This window comes from Esox lucius, chromosome 24 (assembly GCF_011004845.1).
Source record: "Esox lucius isolate fEsoLuc1 chromosome 24, fEsoLuc1.pri, whole genome shotgun sequence".
Classification (NCBI taxonomy): domain Eukaryota; kingdom Metazoa; phylum Chordata; class Actinopteri; order Esociformes; family Esocidae; genus Esox; species Esox lucius.
The window spans coordinates 19,020,962-19,038,656 of NC_047592.1; the positions used below are offsets into that span (position 1 = coordinate 19,020,962).

General features: G+C 41.1%; 1 protein-coding gene across 1 annotated transcript in view; it reads right to left on the reverse strand.

Moving 5' to 3' along the window:
* The window catches only part of LOC114830256 (basement membrane-specific heparan sulfate proteoglycan core protein-like), a 152,580-nt gene that overhangs the window by 83,099 nt on the left and 51,786 nt on the right, over window positions 1-17,695 (reverse strand). Inside the window, exon 7 of the mRNA XM_034290831.1 lies at window positions 10,295-10,567. Coding sequence (XP_034146722.1) covers window positions 10,295-10,567 — 273 coding nt within the window. The remainder of the gene's footprint in view (window positions 1-10,294; window positions 10,568-17,695) is intronic.

Sequence of the window (17,695 nt, forward strand, 5' to 3'; positions counted from 1 at the left end):
TTGAATTAATTTCATTTGACCAATGATTTTAACATAAAAGGTTTTGCTGTACTATGTTATAATACTGTATAATAACAATGTGTGATCTTGGAGTTAATACGAAGGTAAAGGTCTAGAAGCATGTAAAGGAGGATCCAGACATTTCAGATTGGTTCCGTTCTCTAATCATTAAGGGTAATGATATTGACTGGGTAATAGTGTTAAAGAGTACTGTTTTGTTGCAGCCTACATCTTAATGAGTAAACTGTTTAAGGCTGATACCAAGGTTTGATTTGGTATCAAGAGGATGGATTGTTGTGGAAATTCTTGAACTGATGTAATCTTGGTCATTCTATACATGTATGAATGAGTTACTAGTTAAAGATGCCGAGAGGGATCTGGTGTTTGACTAGGAGACATCCTTGACCGGCACCAGTGGATTAGAGGGTTACTCGTAAATCTGTATCCCTTTAGTGCAGGGGTATTCAACTAAATTTTAAAAAGGTCCAGTTAGATAATTTTTTTTGAAGCAAAGGTCCGGAAGATCTTAATGCCTAGCAATTTAGGGTTATATGTATTAAAGTAGCCTTGTAGTTGTATCAACATCTGAATGTAATCAAATTAATTCAGTACAATTCAAAAACTTGTTGACAATATTTATTGAACTGAACATATATGTATGACTGTAGATATGTGTAATGTTCTCTCATTAACTAAATAAAACTAGGGCTGCATTTAAAAAAATAAATAAATAAAATGTGAAAATTGTGCATTTTCCAAAAAAGTGCTTAACTTCAGAAAAATTTTATAAAGGGAGGAAAAGTTAGAATTACTACAAAAGCTGCACATATTAAAATAGAAGCGCTCCGTTAGGTTTCAATTAATAATCTTTTGTTTTGGTCCGGGTCCGCATGGGACGGCTTCTAGGGCCGGATCCGGACCGCGATCCGCCAGTGACCTGTGCTTTAGTGTCTCTGTTGATTACATTGTGTCTCCTCAGGAGTTGAGAAGGATAAGGTGGGGGGACAGCCCGCCCTTTGGGTAAATGTTACACAAGACAGATGGGCAACAACTTACCACACCCCTTCAAACATTTGAAATGAATACGGATTGTTCATGTCTTACGGCAGAGACTCCTCGGACGATTATGTTGCAAAATAATAATAAAACTGTTAAATTGTGCCAAGAGAGTCTCTGTACTTCCTTATTAATGAGTTCTTTTAACTATGATTCCTGACTCCTTGCAAGTTTACTAAAACCGTACTTGTGCGAAGATAATTATTCCTCTTTATCTACTTCCTAAAGGGTTCTATTTAGTGGAATTGCCATCACAATTCACAGATTGTCACTTTTATTTAAGTTGTCAATGCACACAGGTAGGCAGCCATGCCATCTGGTGGTTGAAAACAAATATTATTTGAAGAACAAAGAGCAACGACAATGTGAAATGACAGGCAATTAAATCCAAACATTTGGTATACCATGTAATACAGTGTCACTGGACACCCCAGTCTCAGCCCCAATGTTTTATTCTGCTATATTATTGTTCCGAGGGAGTAGGGTCAGTTCTCCTTCTCCAATGTAAATCCTTGTACATCGAAGGTGTGCACTCAGTAGATTTTCCTTGTCTCCTGCTCCGTTTAAACATAGGAGGACATGAGGACTTGGCCCACAACTCCAGAGTACCAGGCTAGAAAGACCCGTTGCTCTCCCAGACCAAAGTCCTCCTGGTTGTTGCAGATCAATACCTGACGATTCCAGCTGCTACTCAACTGATTCCTCCTGACGATTCCTACCCACTGTGCTTCAACACTGTTGTTGCTTGTTTCTTGGGATTTCAGACTGGGTATTTTATCAAAGCACTTTGTAAAGATAAAAAGGGCTTTATAAATATATATGATTGATAATATGTCACTTCTCCTAAGTACAATTCATAAATAAATATTTGATTAAATCATTTAAATGTCATAATGAACAAGTCAAAGATGATATACACTCACCTAAAGGATTATTAGGAACACCATACTAATATTATGTTTGACCCCCTTTCGCCTTCAGAACTGCCTTCATTCTACATGGCATTGATTCAACAAGGTGCTGAAAGCATTCTTTAGAAATGTTGGCCCATATTGATAGGATAGCATCTTGCAGTTGATGGAGATTTGTGGGATGCACATCCAGGGCACGAAGCTCCTGTTCCACCACATCCCAAAGATGCTCTATTGGGTTGAGATCTGGTGACTGTGGGGGCCATTTCAGTACAGTGAACTCATTGTCATGTTCAAGAAACCAATTTGAAATGATTCGAGCTTTGTGACATGGTGCATTATCCTTCTGGAAGTAGCCATCAGAGGATGGGTACATGGTGGTCATAAAGGGATGGACAAGGTCAGAAACAATGCTCAGGTAGGCCGTGGCATTTAAACGATGCCCAATTGACACTAAGGGGCCTAAAGGTTGCCAAGAAAACATCCCCCACACCATTACACCACCACCACCAGCCTGCACAGTGGTAACAAGGCATGATGGATCCATGTTCTCATTCTGTTTACACCAAATTCTGACTCTACCATCTGAATGTCTCAACAGAAATCGAGACTTATCAGACCAGGCAACATTCTTCCAGTCTTCAACTGTCCAATTTTGGTGAGCTTGTGCAAATTGTAGCCTCTTTTTCCTATTTGTAGTGGAGATGAGTGGTACCCGGTGGGGTCTTCTGCTGTTGTAGCCCATCTGCCTCAAGGTTGTGCGTGTTGTGGCTTCACAAATGCTTTGCTGCATACCTCGGTTGTAACGAGTGGTTATTTCAGTCAAAGTTGCTCTTCTATCAGCTTGAATCAGTCGGCCCATTCTCCTCTGACCTCCAGCATCAACAAAGCATTTTCACCCACAGGACTGCCGCATACTGGATGTTTTCCCTTTTTACACCATTCTTTGTAAACCATAGAAATGGTTGTGCGTGAAAATCCCAGTAACTGAGCAGATTGGGAAATACGCAGACCGGCCCGTCTGGCACCAACAACCATGCCACGCTCAAAATCTTTCCCGTTCTGACATTCAGTTTGGAGTTCAGGAGATTGTCTTGACCAGGACCACACCCCTAAATGCATTGAAGCAACTGCCATGTGATTGGTTGATTAGATAATTGCATTAATGAGAAATTGAACAGGTGTTCCTAATAATCCTTTAGGTGAGTGTATGTCAATGCATTTACAACAGTACAAAAACCAATAATAAACCTACAGTCACTGTGGCTGCAAGTAGAATAGGTTGCTATCATTACCCCAAGTCAATTTGATTTTATAGTAACATATTAAACAAATTTGTATCTGTTGACAGCATAGTATGATACAAATCCTTCATGTATAAGGCTTTATTGTGTTTGTGGTCCTTATGAAAGTGTGTGTGTGATGTATCACATTTCTTTGGCTATAGAGAGAATGTGGGTACAAAAATCACATCCATGTTCCCTGGTTGTTTCTGTTCCTCAACTGATTGTGTTCCTCTCCCTCAAGGACCTGCAACATGTCAACACAGAGTTTGTTAGGACATACTTAGATATACTCTAATATCAGACCATTAGTTACATACCCTTTAATAGATGTGATCTAGTCTTACTGTGTCTTTACTGGAGAATAGACTGATTCTGACTCTGGTGGGGTTGTTGATTCTGTAGTAGATGGGAATTAAAAAGAAGAAGAATGTATTTGTTTTATACAGAAAGATGAAAATGGATGTCCAGTCATACTTTTCTTCTTCTGGGCTTTGACCATCGTTTTTAGGTCAATCTCAGCATAGGTTACATCAACTGGCTCAGAAGATGCTGACAATGGAAATGTACAGTAAAATAGTCAAGTAAATTAGCATATTGCATCTTCTTTGTCCAAATCTACGGAAACACAAATTAAAATGTGACTGATGGTCAACTTGTAGAATGTGTCTTACCAGTAGTTTTCACTGTCCTCATCTCACAGTAGTCACTATCTTCATTTGGATCAGTTGGATCTTCATTTGGATCAGTGGAGTGAATGATAATTTTTTGTTAATCAGATTTAAGTGAGTGATGAACAACTGTATTAAATTATGGTACTTTTGAGTATCTTTTCTTGTCCAACTTCTTCAGTTGAATCTTGACATACTTCACACCACCTGACCCATCAGCAGCAGAAACACCAGCAGAATCTGATACATAAAACACTCACTTAATTACAGATGTAGTCTGCAATTCTGGCCACTGGTTGTTAATGTGGCGCTGATGAGGTTCCCAAATAACTGTGTTACAGTATGTCATGTATATGACGATTTGAGCCCCATGTCATAAAAACCAATGGCTTTTAAATGTGGAATTTCATGGATAACTGAGATTCTATTTATTTACTATGTATAGATTCTATATAAATATATTTTAATTGGCATTTAAAACAATGATTTTGTTAATCGTTAATTTCCCACAAATTTAAATCTGTCATATTACATTTAAATCTAGAGCAACTATGTGTTAGGAAAGGGAATATCTACATAGTTTACTGATTTTACACATTTATAACAGACAACTACACAATAACAGACCATACTACTGACCTGTATCCCAGCATCAGGAGACTGACCATACTACTGACCTGTATACCCAGCATCAGGAGACTGACCATACTACTGACCTATATACCCAGCATCAGGAGACTGACCATACTACTGACCTGTATAGCCAGCATCAGGAGACTGACCATACTACTGACCTGTATACCCAGCATCAGGAGACTGATCATACTACTGACCTGTATCCCAGCATCAGGAGACTGACCATACTACTGACCTGTATACCCAGCATCAGGAGACTGACCATACTACTGACCTGTATCCCAGCATCAGGAGACTGACCATACTACTGACCTGTATACCCAGCATCAGGAGACTGACCATACTACTGACCTGTATATCCAGCATCAGGAGACTGACCATACTACTGACCTGTATACCCAGCATCAGGAGACTGACCATACTACTGACCTGTATATCCAGCATCAGGAAACTGAACATTATTAAAGCAGGTTGTTTTTGTTTTGAACCGCTATTATTACGAGTTGCAAATCTTATCTTCACCTGAAAACTTAGCGAATGGTAAAAGTTTCACAAATTCTTTATTTACCTGGACACAGCAGGACCAAGAAGATGGTCATTAGAACAACAGCAACAACCAGACCCACAACCACTCCTACTAGGACTGATGTAGAGGATACAGGAACTATGACAGGAGAGAGAACAGCACAACACCATGAGATTCAGAATAAAGTCACTGTAAATAAAATAAACAAAGGATGGGATATATTTCATTATGCTTTGGATACAGAATATACATTTGTGTTTAGAAAAACTGCAGGACTGCAGAGACTATCCCTATTTAATAAATCACTGACAACAACTGACTTAAAGACATTGTAATCATAATATAATGTTAACACTGCATTACAAACTACCGACAACCACTGACATACATGACACTGTAATCATAATTTCTTGTTACCAGTACATTACTATCACTGACTGTAACACCTGCTCCTCATGATGTTGTGTAACACCTGCTCCTCATGATGTTGTGTAACACCTGCTCCTCTCCAGTGCTCCACCTCATCGGTGTACTAACCACCAGCAGGAGACTGATGTCAGAGACACACCCCACGGACAAACCTGCTCCCAATCACCTATTTACTTCTGTATATAAATGTAGTTTGTGATGTTTTATGTATGGATTGTTGTTTCTTTGTTGGAGAACCGTGTGGGTTTCTATAAATGAGACTAATCCTAAAGCTGCATTATCGTTGTGTTGTTGTTTTCCTTTTTGCCTCTTCCGCTTCCTGCTCAACCCTCAGAATAATAAAATGACTGCCTCATGGACCTACCAGACACTGTGATGTTGACAGCATTACTGTACTGTCCTGATCCAGACTCACACCAGTACACTCCACTGTCCCCTGTGTCTGTGGAGGTGATGGTACATGTGGACCCTGTTATTGATCCCCAGTTAGGGGAACACCCTGACTCCACTCCTGTCTCTGTGTATCTCATCAGTCTCCATCCAGTAGAGTTCCCCTTCAGATCACAGATCAGTGAGAGAGACTTTGATGTAAAGTGCTGAGTACTGTTGAGACTTATTCTGACAAACACTGAAGACTGCAGATCTGAACAAAGACAGACAGGGTCAAACCTTTAATCATTAATTTTGTACACATCAGGGTAACATAAATATAATTCAATGTACCTACCTCCTGACCAGAGAAACTGAGGTTCACTGTAGTCTGTGTAATAGACTGGGTCTCCTCTCCCAGCTCTACACACATATCCTCCTGTGTCAGTAGGACCAGCAGGACTCAGACTGTAAGACTCTTCAGTAGTCCCAAATCCAGATAGGGGCTCTACAGAGTAGGACTTGTCCAATAGAGAGGGTAACCCAGCTCTGTAGGGAACAGTCTTATACCAGGAGAACCTCCAGCCTGTAGACGACTCTTTAACTTCACAGTTCAGAGTCACTGAGTCTCCAGGGTTCATCCACTGAGGAGAGATACTCAGGACAGCCTTGGATTGATCTGTGAGGAGACAGAGGACAAGTATCAAACTGTCAATCTCACAAAGTATTCAAGTATGCTTAGTAAATGTAATAATATGGCTGTCTGAGGAAGTTTATTAAGTGAGAAATCAAAGTTTAATTGATTTAGCCCTTTACATTTTGAAAATCTGACCTATGGTTTAAAGATAGTTGAATTTTCTCATGGGAAATGGGGATCCAGGAAATGTGTTGATATTTCACATATGTCACAGAATGTTATGTCTGGTCATTTTGTCCAGACACAGCATTTGATCATCAAGTAACCAAATAGTTATGCCCCAATTCAGTCAGGAAATAGCAACATCTTTTGTGAAGGAGAAACCAGACCGCTGTTTTGTTTCTAAAAGGGAAGAAACGGACTAAAAGTGAGTGAGAACTTCATTAATTCATAACATAGTTATTGAGTTATGAACTGGTGGAATAAATGGCTCAAGTCAGAACAAGGAGGACGTCAAGTTCTCATTTGAGTAATCTTGTTGGCAGGGAGATGTTGGTGTCTAAACTGCCAATTGTGAAGGATATCCTGAGGTATAGCATCTACTGGAGGGAGCAAAGTGAAGATGACAGGAGGAACTACCCAGTGGATCAGCTGGTGAGGGACATCTACCCTGGTCTGATTTGTCAGTGGAGCAAAGCTAATGCTCTTTTTAAGCCACCTGTTATCAATGAGAGGGTGACTATCATGTCCAGCTCAAGGAGGTCTGGAATCAGGCAGTGAAGTTCTCTCTTGGGAAGGGGAAACTTGATTCCAAAGAGAGGTTCATGGTCAAGTTAGACAAGTTATTTGATATTTTGACATGAAAGTTTCAGATTACCAGTTGTGAGGAGGGAGGTTGTGAGGGCTGTGAGATCCAAGCCCACATTAACTGTTTCTGCAGCAAAGAGAAAAATGACCTGCCAGAGCATAAGAGACAGGTGAGGACATTGGAAAGGCAGCAGGTGGAAAAGAAGGCAGAGAAAAGGAGAAGAAGGAAAATGCTGCAGCAGCAGAGAAGGCAGCCAGGAAAGATATGGGATTGAAGAGAAGTAATGCTGAAGATGAGCTCTTCCCTGAAACTGACCCTGGGCCTGTTGTGGAGGTACAAAACAACAATGATGAGGTTCCAAACACTGCCCTTGCTGGTGTAAGGTATGGCATAGGGCTGAGGCCAACCACAGCTATAACAACTGCCCCCCTGACTGATGTGGGAATCAGCACAGAAGACAACACAAGTGATTGAAAAGAATAAGGTCAAGAGAACACAGGAGAAGTAGATGAGATTACTGGGTGAAGAGTTGGTGGAGAAATGCAGGGAGGAGGGGGGGGGTCTCCTGCATCCTCTTTGATGGGAGGATTGACCTGACTAATGTGATGATGGAAGATGAGGGCAGTGACCAATCTTTTCCTGCCAAGATCAAGGAAGAACACTATAGTGTTGCTAGAGAGCCTGGAAGTAACTATCTGTTACACTTTACCCCAGAAAAATCTACTAAACAGTAGTCACATGCTGAGCAGATTGCTAAGGTCCTGTTGGACCGGCTACAAGAGAAGGCTTTTGATAAGATCTTGGAGGCCATTGGAGGAGACTCAACAAATGTCAACACTGGTATGCATGCTGGAGTGATGAGGAAGCTGGAGCTGGCACACCTGGAGTTAAAAATAACTCCATCAAAACTCCATCAACACCCTTTTACAAGATAAGAGGGATGGAGGGATCAGGGCTCAGGAGAAGAGGGATGGAGGGATCAGGGCTCAGAAGAAGAGGGATGGAGGGATCAGGGCTCAGGAGAAGAGGGATGGAGGGATCAGGGCTCAGGAGAAGAGGGATGGAGGGATCAGAGCTCAGGAGAAGAGGGATGGAGGGATCAGGGCTCAGGAGAAGAGGGATGGAGGGATCAGGGCTCAGGAGAAGAGGGATGGAGGGATCAGGGCTCAGGAGAAGAGGGATGGAGGGATCAGGACTCAGGAGAAGAGGGATGGAGGGATCAGGGCTCAGGAGAAGAGGGATGGAGGGATCAAGGCTCAGGAGAAGAGGGATGGAGGGATCAAGGCTCAGGAGACCAGCAGGAGGCCAAGAACGAATCAAAGAAGGACTTGTGTAATCTGGCAAAGTTCAGAAAGTCAGGAGATTGTTCCTTGTAATTGTTTCCAGTGATATTCATGCAGTTCACTAGTTCATAAATATGTACATTAGATTTGGCTCCATAAATATGAAGGATTTCCTTTATATCTGGGACCCTTGGGGGACTGAGGGGTTTCCCCCCCTTTCACTACATTTACATTAGGCTATAAACAATATGTAATGTTTATGGACCCTCATGAACTTGGCTTCAAATCATTCTAAATAACATCAACTGATATAAACATGCATGAAAATGTAGTTATGAAGGTAGTATTTGAGTGATTATGCACAATGAACTAATAATTAAAAAAAAAATCAGATTTTTTCTATACATCATTTAATTCTGACCACAACACAACAGTCTCGATTCGTTTTTCAAACACAAATGTTTTCTGCAAACACTTATTCTTACACAAATATGCATTGTATCACAATAAAGGTGAACAGAACAATGAAATAATTCACCTTTTGTGCAAACTGTCCAATATGCTTTTGACACCCATTCTTCCATTTATCATTGATTACCAGGTGATACCAGGCCACAAACACCCATGTGGAACAGTTCTCCCATTCCAAATACGCAAAGCAGACAATATCTATAATGATCACATTTGTAGTACATTATTTATGATAAATATTTTACTTGATGTTAACATCTAATTTTGGAAAACTGCTGTGCGTTAGCATCTTGTCAGCATTATCAAAAGTATTTGACCGCTGCAGCGTATTTCATGTATTTTGACTCATCATTTTCTAATTAATAAATCTTTGTGTTAAATCTTCATTCGGACCGAAGCCTCGTCCTTCTTCAGAGATTCTGATACACGTTAATTCTTAACAAAACATATCCTTTCTGTACGACACGTTATCGTTGCGCTAGGACAAAATCCTAAAACGTTAGCATCCAAGCTATGACTACAAACTTTAACTTTCCATATTGTATTTCGCTCTAGTATACAAACTCATTATGTCCCACCTATTGATTTGCTCAAAAACGTAACAGAAACCTTCCCCTGATTGGGTAAAATAACTTATTTTGCCTATTAACAGCCTTCCATTGGTCGATTTTGCATTGATAAGGTCACCCATCAGCCCATCCATTGGTCAGGTGCATAAGGGTAAAGCTTGCATTAGGATAGATGACCACGACCAGGAAAGACATGAGCAATCGACCCAGACATTATTTTTCTGCTCGACATCAGGAAAACGGTGATGTTAACCGATTCTCGCTGTCATTAACTGTTTTAAAGATATTTCATATTTGGTGGATTCAGGAGATCCACGTCCCGATAGTCCGTGAAGGGTTTTAATGTATTTAGTGGTTCGAAAGGGACAAATTGGCAATTTAGAAATACAAAATATTATGTAGATTAAAACAATCCTACCTATAAAATAAACCGATATTTGAATTTCCCAGTAAACAATACATAATATAGACTCCCCTCATGTTAGGATTTCCTTCAGATTCATTTTATTACCTGAGTATGACTCGTCCTACTACAGCACTATGAGATACAATTAAGGTGATTAAGTTGACTAAATATTATGACCTACATTATGTTCTGTTCACGTTAGACAGCAACCAATAACAATACAACATGCTTGGACTCACCAGTAACCTGTATGTGGACTGGTTCACTGTACTGGGTGTAGTAGACAGGGTCTCCTCTCCCAGCTCTACACCTGTACTGTCCTCCATCAGAGACACTGACCTGGCTGAGTGTGTAGGAGGATCCAGAGGTTGTAGCTACTGGTTCAGAGTCTTGTCTGTGTCTGTACCAGTAAAACCTCCATCCAGAAGACTCTACAGTACAGGTCAGTGTCACACTGTCTCCTGTCAATATGTCCTTTTGGTCTGAACTCAGGGTGGCCTTTGGCTGATTAGCTGTTTGGATTTAAGTGGTATGAGTTGAAAATCCTCTATACTAACACACAGTACTTCTAACACATCTATGCTACCAACAAACAAGTTAGTGATAGAGTTTTTACAGTGAACTCACCAGTGACACTGATTTTGAGGAAAACACTGCGTTGTGACGACTGGGGACGATCTGTTCTTCTCCCCTGACACTGGTACTGACTCACCTGGTCAGACAGAGTGGTGATGGTTTTAGAAGGTGAACCAGGACTCTGTAGTTGTTTATTTCTGTACCACCAGTATGTCCAGTCTGTGTAGTCTGATATGTCACACTGCAGAGTAACAGTCTCTCCTGAGTAGAGGAGACCATGAGGAGAGACACTCACTGAGGCTGTTGGAAGAGCTGTAGAATCATTGACATAAATGAAAGGAAATACAGTCACATCAACAATCTTTCCTAAGTATGATATTACCTTTTTATAATAATGTAACTGATGCAAAACAAAAATACTGACAATATAAATAGACATATTGAGAGTCATAGGATTACGTGGATATTGACTATAAGTTGGTTTCTAAGGGATCTTACCAGTAACACTGATGGGGTGATTAGGACTAATATATGATGACTGGGGTCTAACTGTCCTCTTCCCCTGACACTGGTACTGACCAGCATTGTTAGGGAGAATGATGGTCAAGGTTTTACTGGTCTCAATGGGAAGGAGCCCTTTATCTTTGTACCAGACATAAGTCCAGTCTGTGTATTCTGTTATGTTACACTGTAGAGTGACTCTGTCTCCTGTGTACAGTGGCTCCTGGGGAGAGACTATCGTCACTGAGGCCCTGGGCAGATCTGTGGAAACAATAATACATGAATGTAACTACATCAGTTCCTGTATATTTCTTTCTCAACCCTTCAGAGACAAACATCCAGTAATAATAGACATCATTCTGTTTTCAATGGGGCTCCACATATCAATAATAACAATGTTACAACAATTTTTTTGGTAGAAACGGTTGAACAGCTTCCTTAAAGACACGTCCAACTAAAAGTAATTATGGGGCAACTGAGATTAAAAAGCAAGCAAGTTTATTTATATAGCACAATTCATACATCGAAGCAATTCAATGATCTTTACAAAGAAAAATATATGAAAGTACAAAAACAAAAACAAGTACTCAAATGAAAACATCAAAAACAAATTAATACATCATAATAATAAAAAATACAAAAAGAAAACTTATAGAGATTAAAAATGGGATAAAAACATAGGAAGCTATAAGGCTAAACAGTGTGGTTAAGTTTAAGTGCTCAGTCATAGGCAAGTGAGAAGAGAAGTGTTTTTAAAAGTAGAGGTGATCTTACAAAACACTGTCAGTTTGACTGCATCACTCCACTCAGAATCATAATGGACACTTCTGTGTCTTCTCCTACAACTGTATTCACCACTGTCTGATGTGTAGACAGGACTGATTCTGTACTCAGGCTTTGTGTCCGAGTAAACTGACTGACCGTTCTTATAAAAGTCAGAATCCCAGTCAGTCTCCTCCTTCTATGACACATTTGATAGTGACATAGATCAGGGGTGCGTTCAGGAGCAGTGGAGCGTGGTTGTGGGTCCAAGCCGGAGGAGGGCGTCACAGTAATACTATCATGTAATACTACCCACTTCAAACAAACTATCGGTTGATGAACAACTGCTTGCTAAGGTTTGGTTTAGAATAAGATTTAGGGTTAGAATATAGGTAAGGGTTATGGTAAGTAGATAGTTAAATGTTACAGATAGTCAGTAGATAATCTGGAGAGCATCTACAGGCACTCTTTTGAGACTCTCAAAATAAAGTGTTACTGACTTCTCTTAATTACATACACAACTAAAACACCTATTTAGTCAAAATGAACTTGAAAAAGGAAAGGTAGTACAGACACAAAAAGGATGAAGCACAGTGAAATTGATCAAATGCATGAATATCTTCCATTACCTTGAGAGTGACCACAGTAGATGAGGGTATTCAGTACTATGACAAAGACATAGAAAGTCATTATAATACAGTAGTAACACAGTAATGTAAACTGTATTGTAGTGATAGAGTAGTTATATTAAGTCAGTACTCACAGAGTAGAACACAAAACCAGGAATGAACCATTCTGTCTTGGTGACGAGTAACTCTCTCTGAACAACAGTTTTACCTACTTACTTCCTATATGATGAGAGTCTTGTTAGATCACGCCTCTTCACCATCACACAGACAAAACTGACATGAAATCAAGACATGTAAAAGACTATGAGCAACCATTTTGTTGCAGTTGATCCAAAGTTTATTTTCAGAACAACATTATATGTTTGGCTAAATGGTCTGCTCCTGGTTTCTTGCTCATTATAAGTAGAATAAAGAAGAGAGAGATGAGAAGAGATCAGAGTTTATGGTATTGTGCCCCTACATACACATTTTCATTAGGTTTGAATTAGCCTCCCCTCAGTCTTTTACTAAGTTGGCTACTGGTGGTGAACCAAGCCTGTTAACCTCACTGCCCGGAAAGGAAATAGACAGGTTCAGAGAGCCTCCCTTTTCACACACTGTAAATAGTGAGCACAAACCACACATTTTAATTACATTATTTTTTCTCACAGTGCCAGATGATGTCAGTTCTTTTTATCCTACTTTATATTTTGGATTCACTGTAAGAAAGTTCTCAACTCCAGCTCTGAAGTTTTCTACCATCAGTATGATGGACACCAGTAGAAATGGAGAAACCACCAGTAGACCACACAGCAGTCTGGACAGAGAGATGGAGACCAGAGAACCTGGAGGGACTATTTATTTTAATGTTGTACTGCAAGCTTTGGCCCAACTAGTCAAGCAGTATGTTAAGTGAAGGAGTATCATACATTGAATATACAGTTTTGCTACCTCTATAGTCTACAAAGCGGAAATGATCTAGGTTGAATTTGGTAATTTGGAGTTACCTTTTTACTCTTGCAAGGATCCTGGAGGGGGCCTGGGAATATGCACATCCAGTCTGTGTTTTGTGGATCTGGAGAAGGCGTATGACCGGGTCCCCTGAGAGATACTGTGGGAGGTGCAGCGGGAGTATGGGGTGAGGAGGTCCCTTCTGAGGGCTATCCAATCCCTGTACGTCCAAAGTGAGAGCTGTGTTCGGGTTCTCGGAAGTAAGTAGGACTCGTTCCAGGTGGGGGTTGGCCTCTGCCAGGGCTGCGCTTTGTCACCAATCCTGTTTGTAACTTTTATGGACAGGATATCGAGGCGTAGTCGGGGTGGGGAGGGGTTGCAGTTCGGTGGGCTGGGGATCTCACCGCTGCTTTTTGCGGATGATGTGGTTCTGATGGCATCATCGGTCTGTGACCTTCAGCACTCACTGGACCGGTTCGCAGCCGAGTGTGAATCGGTTGGGATGAGGATTAGCACCTCTAAATCTGAGGCCATGGTTCTCAGCAGGAAACCGATGGAATGCCTCCTCCAGGTAGGGAATGAGGCTTTACCCTAAGTAAAGGAGTTCAAGTATCTCGGGGTCTTGTTCGCAAGTGAGGGGACAATGGTGCGGGGAATCGGAGCAGCGGGGGAGGTATTGCATTGTGATGAAAAGAGAGCTCAGCCGGAAGGCAAAGCTCTCGATATACCGGTCAATATTCCTTCCTACCCTCACCTATGGTCATGAAGGCTGGGTCATGACCGAAAGAACAAGATCGCGAGTACAAGCGGCTGAAATGGGTTTTCTCAGAAGTCTGGCTTCTCCCTTAGGGATTGGGTGAGAATCTCAGCCATCCGTGGGGAACTCGGATTAGAGCCGCAGCTCCTTTGCATCGAAAGGAGCCAGTTGAGGTGGTTCGGCCATCTGGTAAGGATGCCCCCAGGACGTCTCCCTAGGGAGGTGTTCCAGGCACGTCCACCTGGGAGGAGACCTCGGGGTAGGCCCAGGACTAGGTGGAGAGATTATATTTCGACACTGGCCTGGGAAAGCCTCGGGATCCACCAGTCAGAGCTGGTAAATGTGGCTCGGGAAAGGGAAGTTTGGGGTCCCCTGGTGGAGCTGCTGCCCCCGCGACCTGAGAAGATAAGCGGATGAAGATGAGTTACCTGTTTCACCTGCTTCTAAAAGAATGGTTGGAATCAAGTATGATGCCAAGGTACCTGAAACTGGGAACCACCAGGAGCTTCTCCCCTGACACATAAACATCGGGCCCTCTTGGTGAAAATCATAAAGACTATTTTTTTACATTGAGATGCAAACATGAGTCACATTGTAACCTGGACCATCACAGTAGTGAGTTCTGTGCAGCTTGTTGTTTGCTCTTTGCATGAACATACAGCTCCAGAAAAAAGTAATAGACCACTGCCCCTTTTACTTTCCTTTCCAAAAAAGCCGAAAAGGAGGGTTTTGAGTGAGAAACAAAAAGGTTAAAATTAAGACACCATTGCAAATTGAATACTTTGCCATTAAGATGTTAAATTTATTAGATATCCTTACATGACACGGTCAGTTGTACAGCATCACTGGTTATGGATTCCTTGTTTCCCTTTACACCCATACAGGTATATGACCCAGTATGAGATGTGTAGACAGGACAGATTCTGTATTCAGTATTTGTGTCAGAATCAACTGACTGATCATTCTTAATAAAGTCATGTGGGGCTTCAGTGTCACTACAGGATTTAGTATACCTACACAAACAAAACCATTTTTTTCCGACTGAGGACTCAGTCGGAAAAGGGTGGCTTGCCCACTTCAGGTTGGTGGAGAGTGCCTGCCCCAAGTGGAGGAGTTTAAGTATCTAGGGGTCTTGTTCATGAGTGAGGGAAGGATGGAACGGGAGATTGACAGACGGATCGGTGCAGCTTCTGCAGTAATGCAGTCGATGTATCGGTCTGTCGTGGTGAAGAAAGAGCTGAGCCGCAAGGCGAAGCTCTCGATTTACCGGTCAATCTACGTTCCTACTCTCACCTATGGTCATGAGCATTGGGTCATGACCGAAAGGACAAGATCCTGGATACAGGCGGCCGAAATGAGCTTTCTCCGCAGGGTGGCTGGGCGATCCCTTAGAGATAGGGTGAGAAGCTCGGTCACCCGGGAGGAGCTCAGAGTGGAGCCGCTGCTCCTCCACATCGAGAGGGGTCAGCTGAGGTGGCTTGGGCATCTGTTTTGGATGCCTCCGGAACGCCTTCCTGGGAAGGTGTTCCGGTCCCGTCCCACCGGGAGGAGACCCCGGGGAAGACCTAGGACACGCTGGAGGGACTATGTCTCCCGGCTGGCCTGGGAACGCCTCGGTGTCCCCCCGGAAGAGCTAGAGGAAGTGTCTGGGGAGAGGGAAGTCTGGGCATCCCTGCTTAGACTGCTGCCATCATAGCACAATTACCTTCAGTATCATACAAAATAAAACACATACTACAGAAACTTCTCTGAAACAAAAACAACTAAATCCCCTATTTAGTAAAAATGAACATTAAGAAGGAAAGGCAGTGACAGACACAGAGGATGAAGAACAAAGAGATTGAGGTCTGATCAAATTAATGAATATCTATCATTACCTTGAGAGTGAACACAGTAGATGAGGGTATTCAGTACTACAACAAAGACAAAGAATGTTTTTACAGTACAGTAGTAACACAGTGATCTACACTGTTTTGTAGTAATAGAGTAGTAATTAACCTTAGTACACTTGGTACTCATAAAAACAAACATACAAATAGAATTCACAGAGTAGAACACAGAACCAGGAATGAACCATTCTGTCTTGGTGATGAGTAACTCCCTCTGAACAATAGTCAAAGTCAAATGTATTTATAAAGCACATTTAAAAACAACTTATGTCGACCAAAGTGCTGTACAGTCAAAACATATAGCCAACTAAACCTATTTATAAGAGATGACAAACATAAACAGAACTTACTACCCATTTGATAAAGAAAAAAGATAGGTCTTAAGATGAGATTAAAAAATGTTGCTACTAGTAGAGGCCTTAATATATAAATGTAGGCTGTTCCACAACTTTGGAGCAGCAACAGAAAAGGCCCGATCTCCTTTAAACTTCAGATGTGACGTGGAACACAAAAGCAGTTTGTTGGACGACCTAAGGGTCCTTGAGGAAGAGTGCTGCTAAGGAGGTCTGAAATATAGAAGGCTGCTGATCCATCCATGTAGGGCATTAAAAACAACTAGAATAACCTTTATTTGTTCTTAATGTTCCCACCTGTGCCTTGTTTGCTCCCTCATTGTGTCGCTTTTTAAGTTCCTCCTGCCACAGTGTTTTGTGTTGGTCATTGTTGTTAGTGAGTTGGTTCTGTATCCTGTTCCTGCCATTTGTGCCTTTTGTATTTTTCTTCTGTTATACATCATTAAACCTCTGTGGTTGTGTCCTGCCTTCCTAACCAATGTGGGACACAACCATTCTGTTGCAGTTGATGCAATGTATATTTTCAGACTAAGATCTTATGGTTGGCTAAAACGTTTGACCCTGGTTGCTTCTTTGTTATTAGAAGAATAAAGACGTGATGAGATGAGATCAGTTTCTGGTATTGTTCCCTATATACAGATGTACATTAGGTTTGAATTAGCCTCCCTTCCTTAGTTGGCTGTTGGTGGTGAGACTAGCTAGTTGACCTCACTTATTCCACTGCCCACAAAGGAAATAGACAGGTTCAGAGAGCCTCCCTTTTCACACATTGTAAATAGTGAGCACAAACCACAAATTATAAATATATTATTTTCTCACACAGGGCAAGTTTCTAGTTGACAGGTCTTTTTTACTTAAAAAAATTAAATGATAATTTAAACACTACATATTGTATTTACCCAGGTTCTCTTCATCTTATTTTAAGTAATGAAGACCAGAGACCATGCATTTAGACAAATACAGTTCTGGAAAAAATCTATAGATTTTTCTTTCCTTTCCAAAAAAATGTAAAAGCTAAAGTTTTGATTGAGGAACAGAAGCATTAAAATTGCAGTGGTCTCTTAATTTTAACCCTTCTATTACTCTCTCAAAACTTTCCTTTTCAACTTTTTGGAAAATAAAGAAAAAGGTTTTTCCTGGACCTGTATGTAATAATAGAAGAAATCAATAAAAGTGCAAAAAATATCCCCCCAAAAAATCCACAACTACTTACAAAAACATAAGCATACAGACATTTATAGCT